The following is a 27,659-nucleotide window of genomic DNA, read 5'->3' as shown; positions in this document are numbered from 1 at the left end:
CCCAGGCGCGCCGCGGGTCCCAGAAGAAGAGCCCAGAGCCAGGCCCCTGCCCCCGTGCCCCCCTAGCCCCGAGCTGGGGAGAGAGGGGGTCCTGGGGGGCAGAGGCTCTGGCTCAAAGGCCCCGCCCCCTCCCCCGGGGCCGCGCGCGCGGGGAGGGACCCGCGGCTCCGTCCGCGCCCCCTCCCCTCGCGGGCGGCGGTGACATCACGGCCACGGCGGGAGGGGCGGCGCCCCGCGCGCATCACTTCCTCGGCGCCTCCCGCGGGCGGGCGGACAGACCGGACAGACCGACGGAGGGACGGACTGACGGTGGACGGTGGGCGGCGGACAGCGGACGGGGACAGGCGCAGGGCGGCGCGCGAGCGGGGTGGGGGGGCGTGCGCCCCCGGCCCTCGGCGAGCCCAGCCCCATGGCCGGTCCGGCCCCGCCCGCCGCCGAAGAGCTGCCCGGCCCGGCCCGGCGCCTCTACTCCAGGTAGGCTGGGCAGACCGGTGGGGGCCTGCGGGGACCGGCGGGACGCGCGGGACCGGCGGCAGGAGGCGGGAGGCCCGGAACAAAGGCTGCGGTGGGCGCGCAACGGGGCGGAGACGCGCCCTCCCTGCGGGCTGGCGGCGGTGGAGGCGCGGGGGAGGAGGGGTGCAGGGGTGGGGGCGCCCGCGGGGGCGGGGACTGGGGAGGACGGGGTCCTGGGGTAGGGGGCACCCGGGGTGAAGGAGGAGATGCAGAGGAAGGAGACACCTGGTGGGGGAGGTGCCCGCAAGGGTGGCGGGCGTGGGGGGGAGGACATGCAGGCATGGGGGGCACTGAGGGGGGGGCTGGTGCCCTCCGGTCGCCAGAATTAGCCAGTGGTCAGGATGGTCTGTTGGCTGGGGTGGGCTGCTGCTTGCTGGACCGCCCCCCACCCTCTGCCCTGGGACAGTGGGAGGGAGACCCTCAGCTTGCCAGCTGCGCTCCTGACAGCTGGGCAGCCTGGCCCAGCAGGTGTGTGGAGGGGGCCCGCCAGGAGCTCCCTCCCAAGCCCGGCACCACCTCCCCACAACAGCGGTTTGGGTTCTCTGGAGGCAGCATGGCTGAAGGAACCCGGCTTTGTCCCCACGGCCCCACTATGAATCTGTGTTCAGGGGACCACAGGCTGGAATCCAGGCTGCAGAGCCAGCCAGCCGGGTGGGGTGTGTGTCTGCCTGAGAAGGCTCCAGCCTCCGGGCCCCTGCATGGAGGCCGGCGGCCCGCGCTTTCTGAGCTGACACCTGCGGGCGTGCCTGCCTGCTGACCCTGGGCCAGGGTGTCCTGCACGGCAATGCCAGGTGTCCGAGCACGTGGGCACCAGGTCCTCCCAGGGGCATGGACTCTGCCAGGGATGCCGGGGGCCCAGTACAGTCGGCACAAGTGCCAGGCAGGGGCTGGACTGGCTGCCTCCAGGGCGCCTGACGGGTCCCCAGCTTGGACTTGGACGGACACCATCATTCCTAGGACCTGGCGGCCTCCCCAGATGCTGGGCCTTCAAGGGGCCCAGCCTTGCCCAAGAGGATTCTCCAGCCCCAGCTGGCCAGTGCGTCAGCAGCAAACGCCTGTTTTACGCGCCCCCCTCCTCGGCACCCCCCCCCCAAAGTGCAGAATGAGGCCCTGGTGGTGAGTGAAAAGGTCTGCCGCTCCTCCCACCTTGGTCCCTGTGCCACTGGTCAGACACAGCCGCCATTGTGTGGTCCCAGGATTGAGTGCTGAGCCCCCCGGCCTGGCTTCTGGGCCCCATGTAGGGGGAGGGGTGTGCGGGTGGGTTTCCTGGCAGCTGACACTGCAGGCCCGCCCTAGAGGATCCCCTGCACAGCTGAGCCTGGGGTCCCTTTCGTGCTGGTCCACATCCACAGTCTCGACTTGGCAGTCGGGAGTGTGGGCCGGTGCTGGGGCCCGGCAGTAACACGCCAGGCAGGACACTGACGGGGGGAGCCGTCCTTGGCAGGGACAGGGCTAAGAGGGGACGCTGGCAGAGGCCCTGAGCCCGGCCGTCCTTGCCAGCCGAGAGCTGAGTTGAGCTCGAAGGGGTGAGCCGAGCACAGACTTGGGGTGCGCTGCCGCAAGCCCTCCTGCGGGCCTGCGCGGACACCCCTCACAGGGGTGTTTGGGTGGCCACAGCCAGCTGTGGGCAGGGTGGGTCCCGCTCAGTGCCGGCTTTCGGAGGCCGGCAGGCAGGGGCGGGAGTCGGGAGCGTGTGTGGGCGCATCCTGGACGGGTAGGGGCTGTTAGCTGGAGAGGAGGGAGGCCCTTCCTCTGGGCAGGGGGAAGGCGTCAGGAGGCCGTCCACCCCCTGGCCAGGAAGCCCACCTATGGCAGGGCAGCGGAGGGGCCCTGAGCGGCCGTTTGGTTTAACCACTCTGCAGACAGTCGTTCGGGGGCACCTCTGGGGGATCCTCCCCCAGCAGCTCCTTTCCCATGCCAAATTCCTGCCTGGTGATATGGGGTCTGGGGGACTTGGGCTCGGAATGCACCCAGAGAGGGGTGTGAGTGTGCCCGTGGGCCCAAGGAGTCCCCAGATGGGGCCCTGGGGAGGGGCCGGTGCTGGGGAGGCAGACTGGAGCAGGGGTTGGGGAGGGAGGGGCCGACAGGGCCTGGGAGAGGAGAGTTCGAGGGAGGGGCAGGCGGCCAGGAGGTCCCTGAAAGTGGGGAGGCCGGGGGAGTGGTGAGCGCCCCCACCGTCGGGTGCCTGTCAGACGTGGCTCCCAAGCATAAGGTGGCCAGACAGGGCCATCCTCAGGAGTGGGACGGCCTCCTGCCGCTTACCCGTCCCCACCGTGGCTCTTTCCACCGTATCCCAGGCACCAGCCGTGGCACGGCATCTGCAGGCTAACGGCCTGGCCCCAGGGCTCACTAGAAACGCAACCCCCAGCGCTTTCCCAAGCTGGGTGACACACATGTTCTCCACCAGCAATTCCTGTTCCCACCATGCTCCCTGCCCTGTGCTGTCCCGAAAGCTCCATGTGGAAGGGAGTCAGGATGGCTTTGCTTTTGGGGGCAGCGGGATGGGGTGAGCGGGGGCCCTGGCACATCAGCTTGATGGCCCGGACTGGGGCAGACATCCCTGGAGAGGGAGGACAGTGACTGCGTTTAGCAGAGGAGGGAGGGAAGAGGGACACAGCCCCCAGGGAGCCCTGTGCGGTGGGAGCTGGGGGCCTGGCTTGGAGACCAGCCGTGGTGTCTGCCCCCGAGGACCCCCGCAGAGGCTGGCGGGCCAGGTGGGTGAGGGCAGGAGCCTGATGGAGAGCAGAGCAGTTTGGTCCAAGTGAGGCTGGGCTGACGGCTTCTGTGGGGTGCTGTCTTGGATGCCAAGGCGGGGCTGGAAGGGTGTGGGCGCGATGTGGCCAAAGAGTAAGGGTGGCCACCGGGGAGTCCATAACCATCTCATTAACCGGTCAGCCTGCGGGCGGGCGGCAGGAGCTAGGCAGACGGTGTCCTTCCTCCCGGCCACTGTGGTCCGGCCGCTGGGCACGCCGGCCTGGTGGGCCCTTCCTTGCAAGGAGAGGCGACGCATCCCAGGTGGGAAGGCCGTCCCTCCCAGGGAAGGGAGAGGCTGCCGGGGAGCTCAGGCCACAGCCCTGGGGAGCTCTGCAAACTCTCGTCAGCCCAGCCCAGAGCTGCAGGGGCTCTCGTGCCCCGAAAGTGGGTCTCCTGACAGCCTGTGCGGCGGACGGACAGGCCCCGGGCAGTCCTGCAGGGAAGACGTGAGGCTAGAGGGCAGGGAGGTCGGCTCCACAAGCTGGTGCTGCAGTGGGCGGCCCAGCGCGGCCGCAGACCGGTCCCTCACTTGGGTCAGCGGGCACATGCCAGGCGACGGGGCAAACAGCCACAGGCTTGCAGAGGTGGTGTTGGGGCAGAGGCTCCGGAATCTTCTTCCTGCGCAGGGATGTGGGCCTGGCCAGCCTGGGTGGGTCTCAGGCAAGACAGGGGAGGGTAGCCTGTCCTTCAGGCGGGCCCTGGGAGGCAGAGTGGGGGGCCTGGGGTTGATCTGAGGGTTTGGAGCTCTAATTCGTGAATAGGAGCTGGGTGAAAACGCGGTGACCCAGGCCCGCCCTGTACCTGTCAGCTGAGTGGTCCTGGGGGGGTGGATGGGGGTATTGGCAGAAGCCTTAGCGTGGTGGGGCTACTCGGTCGGGACACTGGGAAGCAGGACGTGGTGTGGCCGGCAGCCTGGGACCAGATCCCCCCATCCCTGTCCTCACCTGCCCCGGGCCCTCCGAGACTCGGCCTCACCAGAGCCCGCCGCCGAGTGAACAGGGCCCCCAGGGCCAGTGCTGGCCGTGAGATCCTGCACCTGGGCTGGTCTTTGCCCTGGGCCTCCCACACTCCCTCGTGTTTCGGTTTCGCCGTGTGCTCTGACTCCAGGTAGTTTCGGGGTCAGAGGGAGCCCCAGAGCGGCACCCCCTTCCTGTTCCCGTGGTCCAGAGCTGCACAGCCTTGGAGGCCTCTACCACCCCCATGCCCGTTGCTGAGCTGGGCAAGTGGCCTGGCAGAGAAAGCCTCTCCCCCGCCTGGGCCCTGCCCTGCCTGCTGACGGTGCTGATCCCCAGCTCTGAGCTGCCCTGATCCCTTGATCCCCCTCAGTCCCCGGGAGGCCCTGGACAGCCTGCCTGAGGACCCGGGGTCTCCTGGAACTTGGGACGCCAGAGCCTTTGGCCCACCGCTCTGGAGTGGGTGGAGGCAGGGGGACCACGAGGCCGGGGCATCCCCGGGACTGGCAGCCAAAGTGCGCCGGGAGCTGGTGAGCCAGGAGGGAGGCCTGGAGCCCCGCCATGCCGGCTGCCTCTGCCGAGGGCCAGCCTGTGGCCCTGAGCCTGGCAGAGAAGGCCGTGTGCAAGGTGGTGTACGGTGCCCCGCGGCCCCGCCCCCTGCTGCTGCCCGTGGGCCTGGAGCTGTGGCTCTACGTGCAGAAGATGCGTAACCTGCGGAGGAAGAGGTGTGCTGGGTGGTGACGGGGGCAGGGGGGTGGGTGCTGGAGGTCAAGGGGCATTGGGGGGCTCTCGGGCTCAGTAGAGGGGGTGGCGCTCCTGGCCCGGACTCCCTGCCTGCGGCCTGTCCAGGGGGTGTCCTCACGATCCTGGAGCCAGGATTGGACTGGCCTCTCTGGTACTCAGGGTGGCCACGCCCGACACCCCTCCGTGGACCCCCCACCTCCTGCTTCTTTGGGCCCCAGGCCCTTCCTGCACCAGAATCCTCCTTCACCGTGGTGTCCAGGCAGGCCCGGGGGTTGGGGGCAGACGCTCCCCCTCTCCTCACTGTCGACCCGGTCAGAGCCAACAGGGTGAGCTCGGTCCGGACACGGCAGCGTCACAGCCCCGAGGCTACTACGTCCCTTGGGAGGAGAGGTTGGCCCACGGCGTCCCATGGCCTGGTGCCCAGCTGGGTGAGGCCTGGCAGGCCTAGATTAAGGAGCCCCATGCGTGGCAGTGGTTCCGGGGGAGGCCGCTGGGGGGCTCCTGCGGTGCGGCATCTGGATGGACCTTCCCAGAGCGGGCGGGTATGAGGCCAAAGCTCTGACCCCCGGCTCTCGGAGGGGCCCCCCAGGCTCGGCTCGAACCTGGCGCGGGCAGGGCGGTGCCAGGTCCCAGAGCCCAGCCCTCCCGGGAGGAGTGGCCCCGATGCTGGGGGTTCGAGGCAAGCAGTTCTGTGAAGGTGGGGGGCTTCCCAGCAGAGAGCTCTGAGCCCATGGGGTGTGGGGTGCTGGGCTCAGCATCTTGGGGCTCCACAGGTGCGCCCTGCCTCTTGGTAAGCGGTGCTGTTGGAAACGCTGGAAGTGCACGTTTTCCTGTCAATGTAGAGGTGAAGTGGGCCGGGCGCCACGGTTTGTATCGAAGGAGGTTTGGTCAAACGGTGGAGAAGCACTGCCGTAGACAGATTTGTTGGTTGGTTGAGGGGAGCCGTGTGCTTCCCCACAGTAACTGCTGACCACTGCGCAACCCAACAAAGCTGAGGGGCAGGTGCCCTGGGCCATGTGGGCCGTTTGGTGTGGACATTTTCAGTTACCTGTAGGCTTTCCACGGACCCGGACGTGGGACGTCGGGGTTGGCCCTCGGCCGTGCGGAACGTGCCCCTCACTTTTCCAGGGCCAGGGTGCCCTCCAGCTTGGGGCCCCACTCTCCCACCCAAGGGCAGGGCCATGGGCCAGGCCTTGAGCTGGGAACCCACAGGACCAGCCAGAAGAGGACGGAGGAGGAAACCAAGGCTCTGAGTGGTGATGTGGCCTGCCCAGGACCCCACAGCTAGGAGGGCCCGAGCCAGGGCCGGCCTGACTGAGTGGCCCCACACATGAGGCTCCCGTGATAGGTGGTCTAAGACCCAGGGACCACAGGACCTAGGCTAGCAGCTGGGGGGCCCAGACCCCACCTTAGGGGCCGAGCAGGGCCCTGCTTCTCTGAAGCCCCCGCCCAAAGGTCAGGGGAGGAGGGTCTGGCGCAGCCTCCGGCTAGGGCCTGGGTTGTCACGGGGAACTCTAGACCCTTGGGGTCAGGCTGGCTTCAGGGGCCAGGAACCTGGAACAGTTTCCAGGGGTTGGGTTCATCCTAAGCGTGGTCCTGTCCTGTTCTCCCTTGGTAGAGCCATGAGGTGGGGGAGCCGCTGTCCATCAGGCAGTCGTGGCCGTGGGGCAGCTGAGCGCTCCTCGGCTCCCAGGGCTGGCTGACCCTTGGCTCCGATGCGGCCATGCCTCCCCCAAGGATGGGAGGTGAGAACAGATGATGCCTGAGCCCGCAGCCCCCCATGGAGACCTTGGAGGCTCGGGGCGTACTCTAGGATGAGGGGGGGTCAGGTTCTGCCCGTGTGGCCTTGGCCAGCTCTCCAAACCTCTCTGAGCCTCGGTTGTCCTTGGTGACGCTCAGGGCCCATCCCAGGCTGCTGAGGCCACCCTGGAGGAGGGATGTGGCTCCAGGGGTGGCCCTCACCCAGGCGCCTGAGACTTCTTGGGAGGCTGTGTTTGGAGCTTGGCCGCCATGGCCTGAGGCCTTGCTGTGGTCACAGACTCACGCCTTTACCCAGAGCCTCTGAGCCCTGGTAGTGGTGGGGGGGGCAGTGAGACGCCCTCGGTGAGGTGCACAGGTGTGCCAGCTGGGGGACGGCGTGCCACCGGCCCTGGCACCTGCTCCCGGGCACAGCACGCACATGTGCAGTGTGGGTCCGGCTGTCGGAGGGCCTCGTGGTCCTCGCGACGGCAGGGTGGAAGCGCGCGTCCCCGGCAGGGCCGCGTGAGAGGCAGGCTGTGACTTTCCTCCCCTCCACCCAGGATGGAGGCCTCGTGCCTGGAGCTCGCCCTGGAGGGGGAGCGTCTCTGCAAGGCGGGGGACTTCAAGGCAGGCGCGGCGTTCTTTGAGGCGGCGGTGCAGGTGGGCACGGAGGACCTGAAGACGCTGAGTGCCATCTACAGCCAGCTGGGCAACGCCTACTTCTACCTGAAGGAGTACTCCCGGGCCCTGGAGTACCACCGGCACGACCTGCTGCTGGCGCGGTGAGCGCAGGCGCCTGCCTCGGGGGCTCGGGGACCTGGAGACCGGGACCAGCCTGTCCATCGGCCCGTGGGCGTGGCTGGGGCCTGCTCTCCCGACTGTGTCCGCGCTTGTGAGCCTGCCTCCGGGACTGTGTGTGTGTCGGCTGGGGGGGGTGAGGGGGTGGGGGGCGACCGCCTGTGCTCCCGCAGGTCCCCACCCTCCCTCAGCCCCCCCGGCCTTGGCTCGAGCTGCTCTCCTTCCCGAACACCCCCCTGCTTGTCTCCCACCCTCTGCCCCTCCTTCGCACGTGCAGTCAGCAGCGGGGGGCCCCTGAGAGGGAGTGGAGCTCCCCGGGGCTCCCACCAGTCATGCCCACGGGCCCTTCCCCGGCCAGCGAGCCCCAGGTGTCCTCCGCACCCCGCCAGCATGTTGAAAGTTACACTGCCAGGTGCCCCCTTCTCCCCGGTCTCCATCCGGCTCTCCCGGTCTCCATCCGGCGGCCCCCAGGCCCTGACAGCTGCAGGCTGGGCCCCGCAGAGAAGTGACCCCCAGCTGGACTCCCCATCCTGGGGGCTGCCCGAGGGGGCCTCGCCCGCCAGCACAGGACCCCTGCCCAGCGTTGCCCCAGTCGGCTCAGGGCCGGTCCTGCCAGGCCAGCCCCACCCCTGCCCGGCGTCCCCGCGGGACTCAGCGTCTGGAGCCTGGCTGCTCACTCCCCACTGCCCTCCAGGACCATCGGGGACCGCATGGGGGAGGCCAAGGCCAGTGGGAACCTGGGCAACACACTGAAGGTCCTGGGCCGCTTTGACGAGGCCGTCGTCTGCTGCCAGAGGCACCTGGACATCGCCCAAGAGCAGGGGGACAAGGTCAGTCAGTGGCTCCCTGGGGGGCCGGCACCCCCGACCTGTGGCCCCACGCTGGCCCCCGTGGGAGGAAGGTGGGAGGGTGGCCTGGCCCCTGCCCAAGCTAGAGGCCCCGCCCCCAACATCCATGTCGGCTCTGCCTCTCACCGACCTCCCTGCTCTGGGCTCCAGAGGGAGACGTGGCCGCGCAGCAGCAGGGGATGGGGAAGCCCGGTGCGGACGCTTGACTGTCCTGCTCCGTGACCTCCCTCTGTGACCCTGGGAGATCAGCATGGATAAGGAAATAGGGTGACTCACCCCAAGTCACAGCTCAAGGGGGCCAGGCCTGGCTGGGAGGCCCTTCCTCTCCCTGGGCAGCAGAGACCAGAGGGGTGCCCGTTACCAGGCATGGCCACCCCTCCCCTGTGACTCAGTCACTTGGGGTGTCCTCAGAGAGCAGTTGTCACCCGCGAGACCCCCCAGCCCTTCTTGGGGCTCCGGCCCTACCTTAGCGTCTGGATGTGGTGATCGTCCCCCTCCGGGTCCTTGCCTCAGGGGATATATGGACCGGGGACAGTGGGCTCCTCGGGGGCCCGGTCTACAGAGGTCCCCCAACCTCGGTGCCACCCTCAGGTTGGGGAGGCGAGGGCGCTGTACAACATCGGCAACGTGTACCATGCCAAGGGCAAGCAGCTGTCCTGGACCGCCGCGCAGGACCCCGGGCACCTGCCGCCGGACGTCCGGGAGCCGCTGCGCAGAGCCTCCGAGTTCTATGAGTGAGTGGGGTGGGCGGGGGCGCCCGCAGAGCCGGCGGGCCGCGGGGTGTCCACGCTTTCCCTCGCGCTTCCTGACGCCCCGCTGCTGGTCTCGGGGCGCGGCAGGTGCCCCTATCTGACCCCATCGGCTCTCCACAGACCCCTGCATGGCGATGGCCCGGTCAGCAATCCTTCCCCACCCCCGCTGCACCTGTGCTCAGGGTCTGGTGGGGCTCCTCCCCAGCCCCCGGTATCTCCCCACGCGTCAGTCATCCACGGCGGTGCGGAGAAGCCACGTGTGGCATTTAGAAAACATTTGGCTGCAGGAAGGCCAGGGGCGTGGGGCTGAGTGTCTGTGCATGCGAGAAGCCTGGGGCAGACGAGCCCCAACTCGGCCTCAGAGCTCACACGGCGCCCGCTGGGGTGCGCTCCTGGGAGGAGCCAAGCGGAGGCTGCCTGCTCATCGCCCTCTAGCCTGGTTGGGGGGCGGGTGTCATGGGGCCCCTGCTTCCCATGCACTGAGAGGGGCGTGGCTCAGACAGACGCGACCCCCAGGAGGAATCTGTCCCTGGTGAAGGAGCTGGGCGACCGGGCGGCCCAGGGCAGGGCCTATGGCAACCTAGGCAACACCCACTACCTACTGGGGAGCTTCATGGAGGCCACGGCCTTCCACAAGGAGGTGAGTGCACCGCGGGGCTCCCCCAGCCACCTGGCTTCGCCGGCGCCCAGTGCAGGGACCTGGGCGGACCCCTCTGCACGCGCAGACATTGGCCTGGCCGCCCTGGGGGGGTAGGCTGTGTCTGCTGTCTGCCTCGGGTCCCAGGGCTGCTGTGTGACCACCCGGGCCTCGGGTCTGTGTCCTCAGCGCCTGGCCATTGCTAAGGAATTTGGAGACAAGGCGGCCGAGAGGAGGGCCTACAGCAACCTGGGGAACGCCCACATCTTCCTGGGGCGCTTTGACGTGGCTGCTGAGTACTACAAGTAGGCAGGCCTGCCCGCCCGCCCCCACCTGCCCAGCCCAGCCAGGGGGAGGGGGGCCACCTGGACACCAGCCCAAGGTCAGAGGTGAGCCTGACCTCCCAGCCTTCCCAGGGGCCACGTGGGGGGTTCTGGGCCAACCCAGAAGGGTGTCCTGGCAAAGCCCTTGTCCGGGGGCTGCCAGGGATGGGAAGAACAACCTTCACTCGGTAAGTGCTGGTGGAAGCCAGCCCGGGGCCCTACACCTGCCTCCATGGCCTGAGCGGGCTGCTCTGGAGAGCGGCCCCTGGCGCTGGCTGTCAGAGGAACCCCGGAGCTGCCTTTGCCCCTGACGATGCCCCTAGGGCGCAGGTGTGGTCCGTCTTATAGGGACTCATAGGGTAAAGACCAACGGGGGCTCCTGGGCATCCCTGGCTTGTGCTGGGAGGCTCTACAAGCCTGGCCTGAGTCGCAGAGGCCGGGTCACCAGCCCCAGGTCCCGTGCCGAGCCCTGACATCCCAAGTAAGGACCCCGAGCTGGGATGTGCTGTCCCTGGTCCTCTCTGGAGACCTCTGTGGGACCCTGGGGCTGAGGGCTCTGAGCAGATGGACTGCATCCCTATTGCCCACTGTCCACCCCGCAGATGGGGGCCCCCCAGCAAAGGGGGCTGCTAGAAACCCTCCTCCCTGGGGCTGACCCCTGTGCCCTCCTCAGGAAGACGCTGCAGCTCTCGAGGCAGCTCAAGGACCAGGCAGTGGAGGCGCAGGCCTGCTACAGCCTGGGCAACACATACACGCTGCTGCAGGACTACGAGCGCGCGGCCGAGTACCACCTCCGGCACCTGCTCATCGCCCAGGAGCTGGCCGACAGGTGTGCGGGGCGGGGACTGGGGGGCTGTGGGGGCGCTGGGGGCGGGGCCGGCCCCTGGGGATTCTGGCCGGTCCTCGTGGGCTAAGCCACAAGCTGCTTCCAGCGAGGCCCTGGCCTGCTGCTGACCGCCAGGCGACTCTGAGCAATGCCTGGCCTCAGCCTCCCTCCGTCGCGGGCCCCACCATGCACCAAGTGGGACTCGGTGAGACCCGGTGGGCGCTGGGCCAATTGCTGTGGCAACACTGGGGGTGGGCTGGTTGGGGGTGGGCCCTCATCACCGCGTCCGTCCGTGGCCCTTGAGCACCCTGTGTCTCCGAGGAGACACAGGAGTCTGAACACATGGGCAGGTGTGGGCGGCAGCCGGGGCAAGGGCCTCCGAGCCGTGGGCTGTGCGCCTCTTGCGGGGAGGAGAGGGCTACTGGCCGGCTGCCCTGTCTGGGGGCTCCAAGTGGCCAGCTCTTGCTCCTGGGGGGACGACGTTTTGGAACCGGACAGTGACGGCTATGGATCGTTAAGTGCACGGAGCCCCTGGGCTGGCCCTGAAGGGGTTGCCTTTATCTTGTGTGATTTTTCACCTTAATTGAAAGATTAATGACTTGGGGAGTGCCCCTGTCCTCAAGGATGGAGGGAGCCATGGGGGTGAGAGCCTGATTGGCCTGTAGGGGGCCAGTGAGGCCCAGCAGGCCACGGGCTGTACCTGTGACTTGTTTCCCGCCCTGGCAGAGTGGGCGAAGGCCGGGCGTGCTGGAGTTTGGGGAATGCCTACGTGTCCATGGGGAGCCCCGCACAGGCCTTGACTTTTGCCAAGAAACACCTGGAGATCTCCCAGGAGGTGAGCCCGGCCTGCCCTGCCTCCCCTGCCACCTGTCCCCCACGGCTGCCTTCGCTGGCCTCAGAGGCCTCCCAGTGCCCAGCCCACCTGGGACCAGGCTCCTCTGTGTGCCCTGGCTCCTGGCTGGACATTCCTCCATCCCTCCCGGGCTGTCGTGTGCTGGGCGAGTCTTCAGAGGCCGGTGGGTGCTTATCTCTGCAGTCAGGGCATCAGGGGAGGGGAGCAGGGGGCCTGTGTTCCACCCCTAGAGTGTCATCATTCCCTGTGGGCCCACCCACGCCCGGGTCCTATGTCCCCGATGGGACCTGGCCAGGCCAAGGTGGAAATGACCTGCCACAGGCAGCCCAGGGGAACAAAGTCATGGCCGCCCCCAGGCTCTTCCCCCCCGGGAACCCCCAGCTGTTCACCCTTCTGGGGATGGGAGGCAGGGTCTTCGAGGGACCCTGGACCCAGGACCCTCCTACTATGATCAGGTTGTCCCAGGTGGCCTCTGGCTTCCTGGTGCCTAGCCTACCCCCTTCTCTTGGTTCCATCCTCGGCCCCAGTGACACGGCCACATCCCCCTAGCACACACTCAGTGCCCACCCAGACCCATCACAGCCCCATGCCTGCTATTGGCAAGACCCATAGGCGCCCCAGTGGTGGGGAACAGGGAAGCTTGGGTCAGGAGAGCCCATCCCAGCAAGGCCGGCCCCATGGCCCCCTGAGCATAGGTGGGGGCCCACCAGTGGCCCCAGGGCTCCACTCGAGGTCTGGCCATGGCCCACTCACCGTGTTCGGGCTTGTACTCTGGCAGTGTACTCTCCCCTATGCAGCAGGGCCATCCTCTGCTCTGACCTGGGACCCTGGAGGGGGCCTGAGGGGCCCAAGGGGTGCATGGGAAGCTCCGGGACTGAGAAAGGTGGGGTCTGGGGCAGGCCACCTGCCCTTGAAGGGCGCTCTGGCAGGAGTGCCCCACATGGCACAGGGCTGGCTGCCCGAGGCCCGGGCATTCCTGGGGTATGGAGGTGCTGCTTGGAGCCCACATGGCCCCCCGTTACCCAGGGCCAAAACCCCCAGACTCCATCCCTGAGGTACAGTGAGGCATGGTTCCCTTGGAGGCTCAGGGCTCAGCGACGGTCTGCCAGAGCCTCCTGCTCACCTGCGCACTAACTGGGCCCCGCTCGGCTGCAGGTTGGGGACCGCAGCGGGGAGCTCACAGCCCGCATGAACGTGGCGCAGCTCCAGCTGCTGCTGGGCCGGATGCCCAGTCCCGCGGCCACCGAGAAGCCAGACCTGGCTGGTTACGAGGCCCAAGGTGAGTTCCCAGACAGGGTGGGCAGGGGTCTGGTAGGAGCCCCCCCAGGGTGCGTGGGGCATGGGCGCAGTTGACCCGAAGGTCAGTGGGAGAATTTTGGACAGAGCTGCCCAGTGAGGGTGGTCCGCCCCCACCGCGGGAGTGTCTGCACGGGCACCCCTTCTTGGCCCTGCTCTGGAGCACCCAGATGGGGGGCAGGGGGTCCAGGGTCCAGGGTGCTCAGGGCACAGACAGACGGTTCTATTTCCCCGGATCAGGCCAAGAATTGGGAGATTGGAAAGTAGGGGGTAGAGAGGCATTCAGGGGCAGGGACAGCTTGGACAAAAGTGTGGCCTGAACATGAGGCCTTCAGGCCAGTGCTTTGTTGTCTGCGGCAGTGAGGGCCTGCACTCACCCTGAGCGCCCCTGGCTCATCACCTGGTGACGCCGTGGGGATGGGGAAGACGAGGAGAGGGCCACTCACCGCCCCTGTCTCGGTGATCCTCCTGCTCCGGGCTGAGGGCTGGGCCCCGGGGGCGGGAAGCGGAGGCTGCGTCAGCCAGAGAGGCTCAGGGTGCTAAGCTCAGGGTGGGCCAGGGCAGCTGTAATGACCTCATTCACGGGCTGCGGGTCCCCCCACACAGGTCCACATCATTAGGCACACAGGGGCACGTGGGGACAGAATGTTCCTTGCAAAGCAGAAAATGGATAAAAAGTGTGGGGCCGGGGGGAGGGAGCTGCTCCCTGAGCTGGCTTTCCGGGGGCAGTAGGTGGGTGCGGGGCAGGGAGCTAGCTGCCTCCTCCCTGCCTGCACGGACCCCAACCTATGGTTCTTTGAGTTTTGACCCCAATCCCTTCATGGCCGTGTTCCCCAGGGGTGCCTGCCCGCCCTGCGCCAGCCTCCAGAGCCCGTCAGGCCTGCTGAGGAGGAGGCTGGGGAAGAGGCTGTGGGCGGTGTGGAGGGGCCGCAGGGTTTCCATGCCTAATGCTGGGAGTTTCTGAGCTTGCCCTGTCCTGGGAAACGGGGCACATGTCGCTCCCACTCGGGTGAGGACAGGAGTAGAGGCGCAAAGCCTTCGGGGACCCCAACCACCCTCGTTTTGGAGTGCTGTGGCTGAAGGGGGTGGGGTGGAGGAGGGCTCCCCCTCCGTCCCCGTCCTGCCCCAGGATGCATAGGACGGTATCGACCCTTCGGGTGGGGTTTTCCTGAAGGTGGGCAGCTCTGCGTGGAGCCCCTGGCCCTGCGAGGCCCCCGCCGAGGAAGCCAGCAGCAAGGGAGGGCGAGGCTGGGCTGGGTTTCTGGAAAGGCGCCCCCGGGGGCGTGGCTAGTCCAGGTTGTGCGGCTCTTGTCCCCTTCTGCGAGCTGAGGAAAGGCGGGGCGCATCACGGGCGAAGAGCTGGCTGTGCTGGGAACAAGGCAGCTTCTGTCCTCCCCAGGCCGGCTCTGCTGCCCTGCCCTGTGCCCAGACCCTTCCCAGCCAGGGCCTCCGGAAGCCCCCTTCCCGCCCGCTGCCAGGGCTGGCAGGGGCCGCTCTCCAGAGCAGCCCGCTCAGGCCATGGAGGCAGGTGTGGGGGCCCCGGGCATCTCTGGGGGCCTTCAGACCCTGCAGTGCAGCTTCTGGGGGCAGGCGGGCCCCTGGAGTCTGGGCAGCTCTGAAGGAGAACCCCTGTTCAGGTGAGCCTGGCAGGGGCTGGGCCCTGTGGAGGGGGCACGCGGGACACTCCTGCAGGGGCCGGATCACTCCCTCACGGACTCCGTGCCCATACACGGAGCGTGGGTGGGGGCCTGGCCCAGTTTCCAGAAGGGCGCCTGGAAACGGACCCTCCCGGCCAGGGATGGTGCCCTTGTGTGTACAGCGTCTCAGTCCTTGGTGGGGGTGACGCGGAAGGGGGCCAGGGGAGATCAGGGAGGGGGCTTACCCGCCCCACATCCTGGAACCCTGGGAGGATGTGAAGAGAGGCCGCGGCGGGCAGGGCCACAGCGGGCAGGGCCGCGGTGGGCGGGTGGCGGACTCGAGCTTTTCTTTACTGTTGCGAGAAAAACAAGAGTCCTTTATGCTTTGCGGCTGGAGGACCCAGAGCCTGGCGCGGGGCGTGGCTCAGTCTGTGGCTCGATCGTGGGTCCAGCCTTGCAGCCCGGTCCCAGCAGAGACCCCAGAACAAGTCTGGGTGGGCACAGGCTCCTCCCAGCCGGCCGCTGGGGCCTGGGCCTGGGCCTGGGTCCGGTGTCCTGCCGGGCGTGAGCCTGCCCTTTCCGGCGAGGGCGTGTCAGATGCAGGTTCCACTGCACCCCCCGCGGACGTGGCAGCCCGATCAGTTCTTAAGAGGGTGGGGCCGGTCCTGAGCCCTGGGGAGCTGGACCCAGTGGTTTTGTGTCTCACAGGGTATGGGCCGTCCATGGACCCTGTGTTTGGCCACCATAGCGGGCTGGAATGTGCGGCGAATGTCTGAGCCACAGATGCGGCTGCAGGCCCTGGCTCCGCCCCGTCCTGGCTGGCGGACCCCGTCATTGGACCCAGCTGTGCCCCACTGTCCCTGCCTGGGAACTGGGCCCACTGTTGTCCCTGGGGCGGGCTGAAGATGTGGACACTCCCCTGTCCCTCCGCACACTCAGCAGGTGGCCTGTCCCCGTTCACGAGCCAGGCACCCACGACACACGGCCGAAGACTTCGAGGCCGCGGGGGTCCTAGCTGTCCTCATGTCTGTCCCTTTCCTGGCTGCTCCACGCTTGACCTTCTGGAGCTTGCCAAATGGACCTAACCTCTCACGTCCTGACCCTGGCTCTGCGTCTCCAGGCCCTGTGACCACGGCTGGCCGTCTCTTTCTTGAGCCCCCGTATCCAGGGTCTTGGGAGGGCAGCCGGGTGGGACGGGCCCCACGTAATGAACACCCAGAAACACAGGCTGCGCATCACGGAGCAAGCCTGCCCAGGCGACCAGTGGTGACAATGTGTGGCAGGCAGTAGTGGACAGATAACGCGCAGCAGGTGTTTGGGAAGAAGGAGCAGCGTGAGGCTGAGTGTGAGTGGCGCATGGCCTTGTGGGGGCCGCCGCCTCCGTCAGCTTGGGAGCAGATCGGAACACCGCAGACCGGGAGGCTTGAAGGCCTAGATGTTTACTTCTGATGGTTCCGCTGCCGCTGGGGACTGGAGGTGTGAAAGCAGGGAGCCAGAGGACGGTGGGGTCTGGGGGTAGAGGGGGCTCTGTGTTTTCTCACAGGGGCACCCACCCCAACACCCGCAGGGCCTCAGCTCAACCCTGATCACCTCTCAGGGTCCTGCTTCCTGTCATCACGGTGCAGGGGCGGTTTGGGTCTTCAATATGGAATGTGGGGGACACAAACATGTGGTCCATAGCAGTGACATCTGATCAAAGACTTAGAAGGGGAGGAGGGAGTGAGCCTGAACTTCAATGGAGAATAGCTGTGCAAAGGCCCTGGGGCCTGGGTAAGCCTGGCTGGGAGGAGCAATGAGGGGGAGGGGGCCCCTAGAGGGTGAACAGAGGAAGCAGATCCAACACGCCCTGCAGGCATCTCTCTGGCGCCCCCAGCGTGGACAGGGTCCAAGAGCAGGGAGGCAGACCCCAGTAAGGGTGAGGAGGGCTCAGATTCTGGATCTGTTTTGAAGGTGGAGCTGCTGGGATTTTGGAAGAGACTGAAGGCAGGGAGAAGCTGGGGGGACACAGCCACGCAGTTAGAAAGCAGGATTGCCCGTGTCGATGGGACAAGCTGCACGTGGGAGGGGCAGGTCGGGGCTGGGCGCAGCACGAGACTGGTAGGGCAGAAATGACGCCGGCGCTGGTCAGACGCAGGCGGGAGTGGGGGTGCTCGGGGAAGTTTCCAGACCTCACCCTCTGGGCTGGGTGGATGGGACGTGTGCCAATGCCTGTGTGGCCGCACGCCCCAGTGAGGGCAGCCCGCGCTCCCGACAGAGGGTGCATTTAGCCAGGCTCAGAGGGCCACGAGGGGACCCGCCCTGGAGCCGGACACAAGCCGTGTCTCAGAGCGGCAATTCAGCCTCCACCGCGGCCTGTGCCTGACCGTCCAGCCAGGCAGGGTCCAGCACACAGGGTGGAGACATCGAATCGGGCCCTGGGGTATCAGGGAGCAGAGAAGACAGGGGCCACCAGCCCGCCCATGGCGGGAGATGGAACCAGGTTGTCGCTGGCTGTGGTGAGTAACGGGCTATGCACAGAGGCCTGCCCATCCCAACGGGCCACTCAGCTGTGGGTGACTCCCAGAACGGAGGTGCCCCTCCATTACTGCGATGGCTGGTCGCGACCCCCAGGCACCAGCTGGTGCAGGATGGATTCCAGTGTTTCTTCAGAGCCGTCTGCCTAGTCTGGGGTGGGGGTGGACGGGTTGGGGTGGGTGCCCTTATGAGGAAACACACAGAGGGGACGCCCCCTCTGGGCCTGCTCTAGCTCCTTCGGCCACACAACGTGGGGTCGACACCTGGGCGCTGCCTGCTGGCCAGGGGCTGCGTGCAGGGGGCAGAGGCAGGCTTGGCCCTGACCGTGGCAGCTAAAGGCACGGGGGAGGGGCCGCGGACAGCCCCACGTCCTGGGCCCAGGTAGCTGCAGGCCACCATCTCCTGGTCAGGCTGCTGCAGCTGTCCCCTCCCCGGCCTGCTGGGACAGCAGTCCCCAACGCCCTCCTCCGAGAGTCACTGCTTTTTCACCCAAGGCCTCTGGAGTGTGGGGGGCAGGGTGTGGCTTCTTCAGAACCCCGGGGCCAGGACAGGGAGAAGGGCTGGACACCTATTCCGCTTTTAGGAAGCCCTGGGCGTTTGGTTGGGCTGATCTGAATGACCTCCTGAGCCGGCCCCTCTTGCTCTGGGGACCGTGTCTCAGGCAGCACGTGTGGGCCCAGGGTGGGGTCGGCCTGCGCTGTCCGCCACGGGTGTTCGCGTGGAGCTCCGTGCCGTGCCGGGGTAGCTACGGAGGGCAGGCCGTCCTCGAGATGCAGCCGAGGGTGTCCACAACACGCCAGCCGCAGTCAGACGCTTCCCCGGGGCTCCCTCCGCACCGCCGGCTACAGGCCTGCAGGCCTGGTCTGCCAGGGGCACCGAGCCCGAGGGCAGGCCGTGGGTCCAAGGTCCGGTGCTGCCAAGACAGGACCCTGGAGCGTCCGCCACACCGCAGGCCTTGCTCACTCTACGCATAGCACTTCCTTGCCTCGCACAACCCCACGCTTGCACAGGGGCCCCCAGCGGGTGCCCAGCCCGTGTGTGGAGCTAGAGGGGTGTTCAGCTCCTGGGAGGACCTGGGCGTGTGTGTGTAGGTTGAGGAGTGAACAGATTAGGGTCCGAGGCCCCATCTGCATGGAGTTCAGTGGGGGAGGCCCCGGGCATGGCAGGAGCTCAGACACAGGACCTGTGGGGAGCACCAAGGCCAGACCCTGCCCAGGCCCTAGGGAGTCTGCCCCACCCCCACTCCCAACTGCTTGTCCGTTGGGGGTGCAAGGTCATACGGACACTGTGTCTGCTTTTGCAAGAGACCGTGAGGTGGACATTCCCCTGCCAGTCCCCAGGGTGCAGGCTGACACCCTGACCCTCCCCAGAGAACCCGGTGGCCTGGGCCAGTCCACCTCTCGGCCCCCAGTCAGTGCCAGGCTGACCGGGCCTGCTGTCTTCCAGGTGCCAGGCCCAAGAGGACACAGAGGCTGAGTGCAGAGACCTGGGGCCTGCTGAGGCTCCCCCTGGAGCGGGTGAGTGGGGCTCGGGGTGGGCGGCTGGGGCCCCGGGGCCAGAGGGGCAGCCCCTGGCGTGAGCAGCTGAGCGCGGAGAGCAGGTCCCCCCGAGGCTGGCCCAGTACTTGCTGAGCCGCCTCCATCCCCCACCCCAGTCTGTGTCGCATCCCCACAACCGGAGACCAGGGTGCCCTCCGCAGCCTGAGACGCAAGGCCAACCACTGGCCCCCGGGGAGGCCCCTGCAAGGCCCTGTCCCCGCCGCCTTCATCCCAGGGTCCCACCAGCCCTGTGCCCCGGGGGACAAGCCCCAGTCCTTACCCACTGTAGACCCCAAGCCCCCACCCAGCCACGGTCTCCAGTGTCCTGGGAGGCTCCCACTCCTGGGTGCTCCCCGCCGTTCCAGATGGAGCAGCTAGGCCTTGGCAAGCCCCCAGGCGACTGGACACGGGGCAGGGTGGGGCTCTGGGCCCACTCTGTACCTGCCAGAAGTGGGCACTGTGTCGTCCTGGGGGAGCGAGCTAGCCTCTTTGAGCCTCTGGTTCCTCCAGCGTGGACGGGGTTCAGTGTGGGGGTCTGTTGGGGAGCAAGGCGCGTGGCTGCCGTGGTCACTCGCTGCTCAGTGTGGGGTCAGCTGCCTTGCTCGCAGCTCCTCCAGGGCCGTGCCCTGCCTCTCCGCACCCCCAGGCCCTCTCGCCCTCCCCTCTCCGACCCCTGAGAGCTTAGGTGCAAGTCTGGGAGACAGGGCTGCTGCTCTCCCTTCTTGGGGTCCCGTGCCGGGGAGCATGGGTTTGGGATTGCTGACGGCCCCCGCCCATGCCTGGCCTTCCTCCCCCTCCCCAGGAGCAGAATGGAGACAGCCACCAGGTGGGGGAGTGGCGGGGACCAGGCAGGGACGTGCTCCCTCTCCCCGTGAGGAGCAGGAAATACCAGGAGGGGCTGGAGGCTGCCGAGAGGCCCAGAGAGGGCGGCCACTCCCCGCTGGACAGCGCAGACGTCCGGGTGCAGGTCCCCCGCACGGTAGGCGACCTCTTCTCGGGTGCCGTCCTGGGCTGCAGACCTGGGCTGGGCCAGGCACCCACCCCCCACCCGCGGGGGGCAGAGGCCACGGCCCTGGGACGCCCCCAGGCCTGAACGCAGGGCACTCGGTGCACGGACAGCACTCCATCTGTTGTGTCCTGGCCTCGGCTGGGCCCAAGCCGTAGAGAAACTGGACTGGAGGCCTCGTGTTTGGGGGTCTGTAGGACGACCTTGCGGGGACCGCAGGCCCTCGGGCCGGCCAGCAGCCCTGTCTAGGTACACAGCGTCGGGAGCCGGAGGCGGACGGATGGTGGGTGAGGGAGCGATGGGCTGGCAGTCAGATGCAGAGCAGTGGGGGCAGGGGACAGGGACCTCCCGCTCCTGGGGGTAATCCGCGAGACGGGGCTAGCCCATCTGGGCTCACGGAAGCCGGTCAGGGTTTGGGAGGCCCCGCGGAGCCAGGTTCAGAGGTCAGCCTAGAACACCACCCCTCACCACCAGGCATGCAGAACACCTGGGTCCAAATGCTTGGGAATTAGTCTAAAAACAGTTTCCTTTGAGGGCTTAATCAGCACCTGCCCCGACACTGAGGAGCGTGGGCGCCGCGCTGGGTATTCTTAGCCCCGGAGGCTGCTCTGTGCCCGTCTTCCCCTTGTGCCCGGGAGGGCCTCTGCCAACCCCGTGTGACCCCGGCACTGCCCTCCAGCCTGCCAGCCAGGGTCTGTGTCCGTGGAGGGAGAAGGGGGAGGAGGGGGGCGCCACTGAGATCCCAGCAGAGTGGGGCTGCCACCCACACCGTGCGTTTGGGGCCCCCAGCCCTCAGTGCAGGGGCCTTGCCACCATCACATGGGGTTTTGGGGGCCCCGGGAACTCCTCCTGGGGCAGAACGTGGGATCAGGACTGCGCTGGTCCCGAGTGTCACGGTCCCTCCAGAAAGTGTCTGGCAGGGGAGGACCCCCAGGCACCAGGGAGCCACAGCAGGCTTTGAACAGGAAGGCCTTTCTCCATGGTAACCTGGCCCTAGCTGCGTCTCTGTTGCTGCCATCCGTGGGAGGGGGTGCCCTCCACCAAACATGGATAGTAGCCAGTGTTCAGGCTTGCCATGTGTAATCCGTTTACAGCAGCCCTAAGAAGGAAAACTGATGCACAGGGCAGCCGAGGGAGGTGGCCTGAGGGCACCCAGCTAGGAATGGTGGAGCTGGGGTTCCAAGGCCGTGGTCAGCTCCTGGAACCCCAGCTCTGCTCCTCAGAGACCTGGCGGGCTCTGGGCTGTGGGGACACCTTTGCAGGAGATGCCAGTGGTGGAGAGCCAAGGCTGGCCCCAACTGGAGGCCTGGACCCCAGTGGCCGCCTGATTCCCCTGTCCCGAAGACACTGGCCCAGCTCCCCACCGTCAGAACTGGGGGCGGGCCCTCCTTCCAGGGCTCTGAGCTCCCTGTAGGTGCAGGGCAGAGAGGGCCCTGGGGGCTCTGCGTCCCCTTCCTGTCCTCCCCTCCTGCCAGGGCTCCTACCCAGTTCCCCCCAGTGCCCCAGGGTCGGCTGGCACTGGGCCCTGGGCCAGCACGAGGAGAACTGTCCTGGGGGCCAGCCAGAGGCCGAGGCTCATCAGACCGCCCGGTGCAGGGAAGGGACCCCGTGGCGGGTGGCAGGGGCGGGGAGGGCGCTGGGCGGGGGTGGAGCCCCTGGGGCTGCTGCACAGGGAGCGGCCACACAGCCCGTGCCCGTGGGAAGGGCCAGCATCCTTCTGGCTCCTCATGCGGCCACGGCAGACCCGGCTCCGGCCTCAGGAGTCAGGGCTGAAAAAAGAGACGACTTCTGGGCTGACCCAGCTTGGAAGGAAGCCGGACCCCCGTCAGCGGCCCCTGTCCATGGGAACGCTGCTTCCCAGACGGGTTCCATCCCCCTCACCCCTCGGCCTGACTGCCCGTGGGCCAGAGCAGGAGCCCTCTGTGCTGGAAATAGTCTTGAGTGTTTACAGAGCGTATGCGTGTGCGTCTGCCTCGTGTGTGAGTGTGCGCCCGCGGGAGTGAGTGAGCGCAGGCAGGGGGGCCCTCCGGGGCGGGGACAGTGCGCCCCTGGGGCCTATTTAAGCACTGAACCTACGGGGGCAGCACAGACGCCACATGGCCCATGCTGGGGACAGCACATAGTGCACAGCCCGGTCACGCCGCTGGAGGGGAGCTGCGGTGCTAGCGTGAGTGTCGGGTCCCGGGCGCGGGAGGCTCAGGGAGCACTGGGGGCTCTGGGACGCTGGAGGGGGGTTGCAGAGCAGAGCTGTTGTCCGGGGGTTGGTGCTGTTGGGGTGAGCTCAGCACCTCTGCACCCAGCCAAGGCAGGGGTGCGGGCAGCCAGCAAGTCCCAGGCCAGAAGTCCGGCGGGACCCAGGGAGCCCGAGTCAGGGGCCCACGGAAAGGGCACAGCGTGTCCTGTGGGGACCCAGGGTGGCAAACCACGAGAGCAGGGCCTCTCTGTTGTCCAGAGCCTCATCCCAACACACCCCCAAACGACGGAGGCCCTAGCCCTTCCCAGGGTCCCACGCAGCTCTGCTCTGGGGCCCTCTCTGCGCAGCCCCAGCTACAGGGGTGATGGGCCAGGGGAAGCCTCTGGTAAACAGTACCTAGCTCAGCCCCGGGAGGCTGGAGTGCTGAGGTCCCAGATGTCTAGAGAAGAGGGGCCCCGCGGCTACACCTTTTCTGGGAGAGGTTGGCTCCCTTTACCTGACCCACAGTCCACCTGCGGTCCCCAGCAGTAGGGGGGTGCGGCATGTACCCCATACCTGGCTGACCCCAGGGCCCCAAGCAGCCTGTAAACAGCCCTGTAGGGAGGCACCTACACGACCCCCACCCGTGCAGAGCTGATGCTTGGCCCTGACCGGCCCTGACCACCCCCGGGCCCCCACCCCGGCCCAGGCCCCTGTGCACTCTGTGCCAGCTTTCGGTTCGCTCTGGGCTCTTTGGGGTCTTGGGCCAGGATGCAGGACAGCAGAGCGCTGAGTCAGAGGCTCCTCCAACACCCTCAGCCTTGGGTCTGGGCCCACGCTGGTGGGACAGGGGAGGGGCCGCTGTCCTCCCACGTGGACCACAGGCACGGCTCCCCTGTAGGCTGTGTCAGGACGACCCACGAGGTTGGCCCTCCCTGGATCCCGCTTGGCTTTGGGGGACCGTACCACCCTGGGGGCCCAGACTGGGCCTGTTTGGGGGATCCCCAACCGAGCTCCCCCGCCCTGGTACCTGCCTCTGCAGTGGGGTGGGGGGGGGTCGTCAGGAGATCTGGGCTCCAGCCAGCGCTTAGTAGGTGACACTATTGCTATTGTGGTCTCTCCGTGAGCGAGGCTCTGAGCAGGTCCCAGGAGGCCCCCTCAACCAGCCAAGAGGTGGACAGGCCAGGGCTAGGCAGGGGCCACTGGCGTCAGAGGGAGCAGGGGAGGACCCAGTCTGTAGCCAAGGTGGCTCCTGGAAGCCGCCCCCTCCACCAGTCACCCTCGGAGCCCTGAGAGACCACTGCCTCCAGCCTCCCCTCCTATGGCTGTGTAAACTGAGGACCAGAGGGGGACTGGGTTTGCCAGCTGGGACTCAGGCAGGTCCAGTGGCCCGGACTCCGCTCGCCATCCCCCCTCACTCTGAGGACAACCGCCCCTCCCTGGCCTCATCAGTGGGGCTTGCCCAGACCTTGCAGGTGGTCCCTGGGTCAGCCCTCCCCACCACCCGGGCCGCGCACTGAGGCATCACCCGGGCTGCGCACTGCCCCCCCCAGCCACTCAGAGCAGAGCCTGGACACCTCAGCCAGCGTGCAGGGGGCTGGGGGACGGCTGCACCTTCTCTTTAGCCTGAACATCCTGCACCCAGGGTCCTGGCCGCCACACATCTGTCCTCTGGGCCTGCCCACGGGTCTAAGCGCAGAAGGGGTGGGACAGGGGTGGGACTGGGGTGGAACACAGGAGCCCTCACCTCCCCCAGCTGTGGCTCCCTGCCTGTGGTGATATGACCTGACACTGCTGGTCCCGGATCCGCCGTCACGGCTGCCAGGGCCCTGGCACAGACAGGCCACTGTGATACAGGAGCTGGACAGCAGGGCTTCCCGCCGGCCCAGGGTCCAGTCACTCACTCGCTACTGGTTGATTCGTGTGTTCGGCTGCCCCGGCGAGTGCCATGCTGGGCGGTCGGGTCCCAGAGCTACCAGCACAGCTGGAGCTCGACAAGCATGTGATAGGGTCCCATGCGGCAGGGGTGGGGGACGTGGGGCACAGGGACGCTGCTGGGAAGCGCTCCAGGAGGGCAAGCGGGGGTTGGTGGTGGGGTGTGGGAGGAGGATGGGCAGGTGGGGGGAGGGTCCTGACCTCATCCGGGCGGAGCGGCAACCTCAGTGCTGTCTGGGGGCCTGAGGAGCTGGTGACCGGAGCCGGGCCACCGTGGCTGGGCCAGAGCCAATGCTGACTGCATCCCCCCCCCCCAGAGCATCCCTCGGGCCCCATCCTCCGACGAAGAGTGCTTCTTTGATCTCCTGAGCAAGTTCCAGAGCAGCCGTATGGACGACCAGCGCTGTCCCCTGGAGGAGGGTCAGCCTGGGGCCTCCGAGGCCACAGCTGCCCCCACCCCGGAGGAGAGGGTCGGTGAGTGCCCCCCATGGAGCTCCCCTTGTCCTTGCCACGCTCACTCCCCACCCTCCAGCGCAGTGCCCCCCCCAGCCCTTGCTCCCGAGGGGTGGGATACCCCGCTGCAAAAGTGCCCCTTGTCACCACCTCCTCCCCTGCCTCCCCCAAAGCTGCGTCCCGGGAAGCCTGTCATCATACCTGCTCCCTGGGGCATGCCGTGTCGGGGCACCGTGGGCCAGGAGCGGGCGTGGCCAGGAGCAGGTGTGGGAAGCCAGGCTTTCTCCCCGGCACCTCGGAGCCCCCGTGGGTGGGCGTGGGGCCTGTGGCAGGGACAGCCCAGGGCATCTGGGGTCACTGCTGGGAGCCCCGTGTCCCCCAAAGTGTGAAGGGTGGGATGGGGCCCTGGCCTGACCCGGCCCGTGGGGGCCCCCCCTCCCCACCTCGCCCCCCAGCCCAGCCCTCGCGGACGGCCTCCCCGCAGACCGAGGAACTCCTGGACCTCATCGCCAGCTCCCAGAGCCGCCGGCTGGACGACCAACGGGCCAGCGTGGGCAGCCTGCCTGGGCTGCGCGTCACCCACAGCAACCTGGGCCGTCTGCGTGGGGATGGGGATCCACAGGAGCCAGGGGACGACTTCTTCAACATGCTTGTCAAGTGCCAGGTGGGCCTGCGGCTAGGGGACTGGGGGTACCCTCTTCCCCTGCCCGCCCCGTCTCCCTCCATGCCCGCCCCGTGCCCCCTGTGCCCTCCTCCCCGTGCCCGCCCATCTCCCACCATGTTCGCGCATGGCCCCCCGCGCCCGCCCCCCCGCGCCCCCGCACCCCACGTCCTCCTCCACCTCCAAGCGCCCAGGGCCCCTTCACCTTCGCACGGGATGGAGGCTTCTCAAGCCTGTGGTGGGCTCCGGCCGGTCCGGCTCAGGCCGGCTGCACTGCTGTCACCGGGTGCCCACAGGTGCACCTGGGCCCCCCCTGGACACCCTTAGGCTGGCTGTTCCTCATGGGGCAGGAGCTCTGGCTGGGGGGCACCGCTGGGGCATGGTGCAGCCCCTGGCCCCCCAGGCAGGGCGAGACAGCGGAAGGGTTCAGGGACCTCATGCAAGGCTGCGGGAAAGGCTGCAGCCTGGGGCACGGTGTGCTTTCCAGACGTGCTGTTCGTTCCCACAGAGCAGAGGAACGCGTGGCCCTGGGCGAGTCCGGAAATCCTCCAAAGTGGCCCCTACAGAGAACCCCCGAGCCCCTGGCCCACACGCCCGCACGCGCCAGCAGCTGCACCGGCTCCCGGCTCTTCTGCTCCAGGCCCTGCGCAGGAGTCCCAGGGCCTCCCCAGTCCTGCCCCAGACCCCTGGGGAGCTTCGCACCTTGGGCTCAGGGAGCTGCAGCCCCCAATCCTGCCCCCGGGGCTCCTGAAGGCATCCCTGTCGGGGGGTCTTGGGTGCAGTAAGGGAAGGCCAGCCGGCAGCCCCGCAGCCCGGCCTGCTCGCCCATGCCTGGCGGTGACTCAGTCCTCCCTCCCTGGGTGGCCTGGGCAGAGGCTCCTAGTTCTTGAGGCCGGGGCTCCCAGCACTGCCCGCAGGGCTGATTTTATCAGTAAATGCAGAGAGAGCCGCTGGCCAAAACCCCCACGTGGGCCTTGTCCCCGAGACCAAGGACCACTGGGCCCGTGCGCGAGGCCAGGCCCTCCGAGGCGGGGGAGGCCCGAGCTGCCAACCGACGAGTCCGTGTCTGCCCAGTCCTCCAGGATCGATGACCAGCGCTGCCCGCCTCCTGACGTACTGCCCCGCGGCCCCACCATGCCCGACGAGGACTTCTTCAGCCTCATCCAGAGGGTGCAGGCCAAGCGGATGGACGAGCAGCGGGTGGACCTTGCCGGGAGCCCCGAGCAGGAGGGGGGTGGGAGCCCTGAGCCCCGGCAGCAGTGTCAACCCGGGGCCAGCTAAGCCCCTGCAGCCACGGCCAGGCTGGCCCCAGCCCAGCTCTGGGCCTTGGGGCCAGGGGGCTCACTGTCACCTGTGATGCCCACAGCCCCTCGAGAAGCCCATTCCTCCAGAGGCCATGGCTGAGGGCAGGCTCTGCATCCCCTGTGGCCGATGCTGGGCACACGGCCCCCACAGCATCCCTCTCTTGGGGGGACAGGCTCGGGCCAGGGCTGCCCTGGGTGGGTGGGGCCTGCCTCTGTCCTGGACTGGCTCCCACGTGGGACACGGCCTTTCTGCCCGACCTGCCTGGCCTGGCCTTCTCCCCACCCCCACCCCGCCCCAGGTCTGGCCTGTAGCTTTGCTGGTCCCTAACCCTCCCTGGCCTCTCCCCGCTCTGCCCAGCTCCAGCCCTCTGGCCCACCCGGCAAATGTGAAGACTCCATGGCTGCCCCTAAGCCCCCAAAGGCTGCTCGGAAGCCACAGCCACGGGGCCCGCCAGCAACATGGACGCTTCGGTCCTCCCGGGGAGGGTCCCAGGGATGACAGAGCAGACATGCTTGGCCCAGTCCCAGCCCCTGGCCTGCCGGCCCCCCTGCTTGCCTCCTCTGGGCTGGAGGAGGTGGAAGGCCAGCTGGGAAAGCCTGGAACCCGACGGGACGGTGCAGGCGGGCAGGGGTCCCCACACACGGTCGCCGGGCCCTGGCCCCCAGCCCCAGCTGGCCCCCAGTCCAGAGCAGGCAGGGGCCTTGAGGGAGGTGAGGGGAAGGGTGGGGATAAGCTGTGACACCCTAAACCCTAAGCCCTGAAAGCCCAGGGACGGAGCAGTCCCGGCTGGAATGCCAGCGGCAGCGAGAGCTGCTCCCTCACCACACCAGGGCCAGGGCGGCTGGCAGAAGCCGGGGGTGGGGGGTTCAGCTTGGCTCAACCCTGTGCCTCCAAGTGAGCACCCAGCCCTCAGCTGGGAAGATGACATCACTGCCTCCTCCTGTGGGGAGGGTCCGCCCGCACACACCATCAGCCCACGGGATTGGGCAGGAGACGGGCCTTCTGGGGGGCTGCAGCCCTGGCCTGCCACCGGCCCTCTGGCAAGCCCCTGGCCCCGCACCTCAACCCTGTGGCCCCTAGGGTGTGGGGGCTACCTTCTCCCCAGGAGGTGCCTCAGCCGGGCTCCTCGGTCTTTCTCTGAGGCTCTCCAAGCGTGGAGAAGCAGCCAGACCCCCACCCCACAGTACAGCCTGGGGGCCCCAGGCCCACAGCGACCATGCTCTGAAGGGTGTGGGGTCCGACGCCAGAACACGGGCTTCTCCCAGGCCGCCCCACATACTTGAATGTACGTGCATATTTATTGCTCACGCGTTGTCTGCCATGCTGTCAGTGGGTCCTTTCCAACCCAAGAGGTACATTTTTTTTTGTTTTTCCCAAAAAAATAAAGTCTGCCAAGTGAA

At 67.8% G+C, this 27,659-nt stretch overlaps 1 protein-coding gene across 1 annotated transcript; it reads left to right on the top strand.

Moving 5' to 3' along the window:
• The first annotated feature begins 259 nt into the window (after positions 1 to 259).
• Positions 260 to 27,659, top strand: GPSM1 (G protein signaling modulator 1). The gene is made up of 14 exons (XM_059410328.1): positions 260 to 474; positions 7,265 to 7,486; positions 8,197 to 8,332; positions 8,942 to 9,084; positions 9,619 to 9,742; positions 9,929 to 10,044; positions 10,736 to 10,891; positions 11,615 to 11,723; positions 12,897 to 13,020; positions 18,635 to 18,705; positions 19,529 to 19,705; positions 24,158 to 24,314; positions 24,749 to 24,957; positions 26,029 to 27,659. Exons 1-14 carry the CDS (start codon positions 410 to 412, stop codon positions 26,233 to 26,235), a joined length of 2,016 nt encoding a protein of 671 aa, XP_059266311.1. The 5' UTR covers positions 260 to 409; the 3' UTR covers positions 26,236 to 27,659.

This window comes from Mustela nigripes, chromosome 9, assembly GCF_022355385.1.
Source record: "Mustela nigripes isolate SB6536 chromosome 9, MUSNIG.SB6536, whole genome shotgun sequence".
Classification (NCBI taxonomy): Eukaryota; Metazoa; Chordata; class Mammalia; order Carnivora; family Mustelidae; genus Mustela; species Mustela nigripes.
Note: the sequence above shows the minus strand (reverse complement) of the source record. Positions and strands in the feature narration are given on the sequence as shown.

Excerpts from the sequence above, each read along its gene's own strand:
- GPSM1 (XM_059410328.1), top strand. The coding sequence starts at position 410 with ATGGCCGGTCCGGCCCCGCCCGCCGCCGAAGAGCTGCCCGGCCCGGCC. Across the intron at positions 19,706-24,157 it reads GGGTGCAGGTCCCCCGCACG|AGCATCCCTCGGGCCCCATC; the intron begins GTAGGCGACCTC and ends CCCCCCCCCCAG. Across the intron at positions 24,315-24,748 it reads CACCCCGGAGGAGAGGGTCG|CCCAGCCCTCGCGGACGGCC; the intron begins GTGAGTGCCCCC and ends CTCGCCCCCCAG.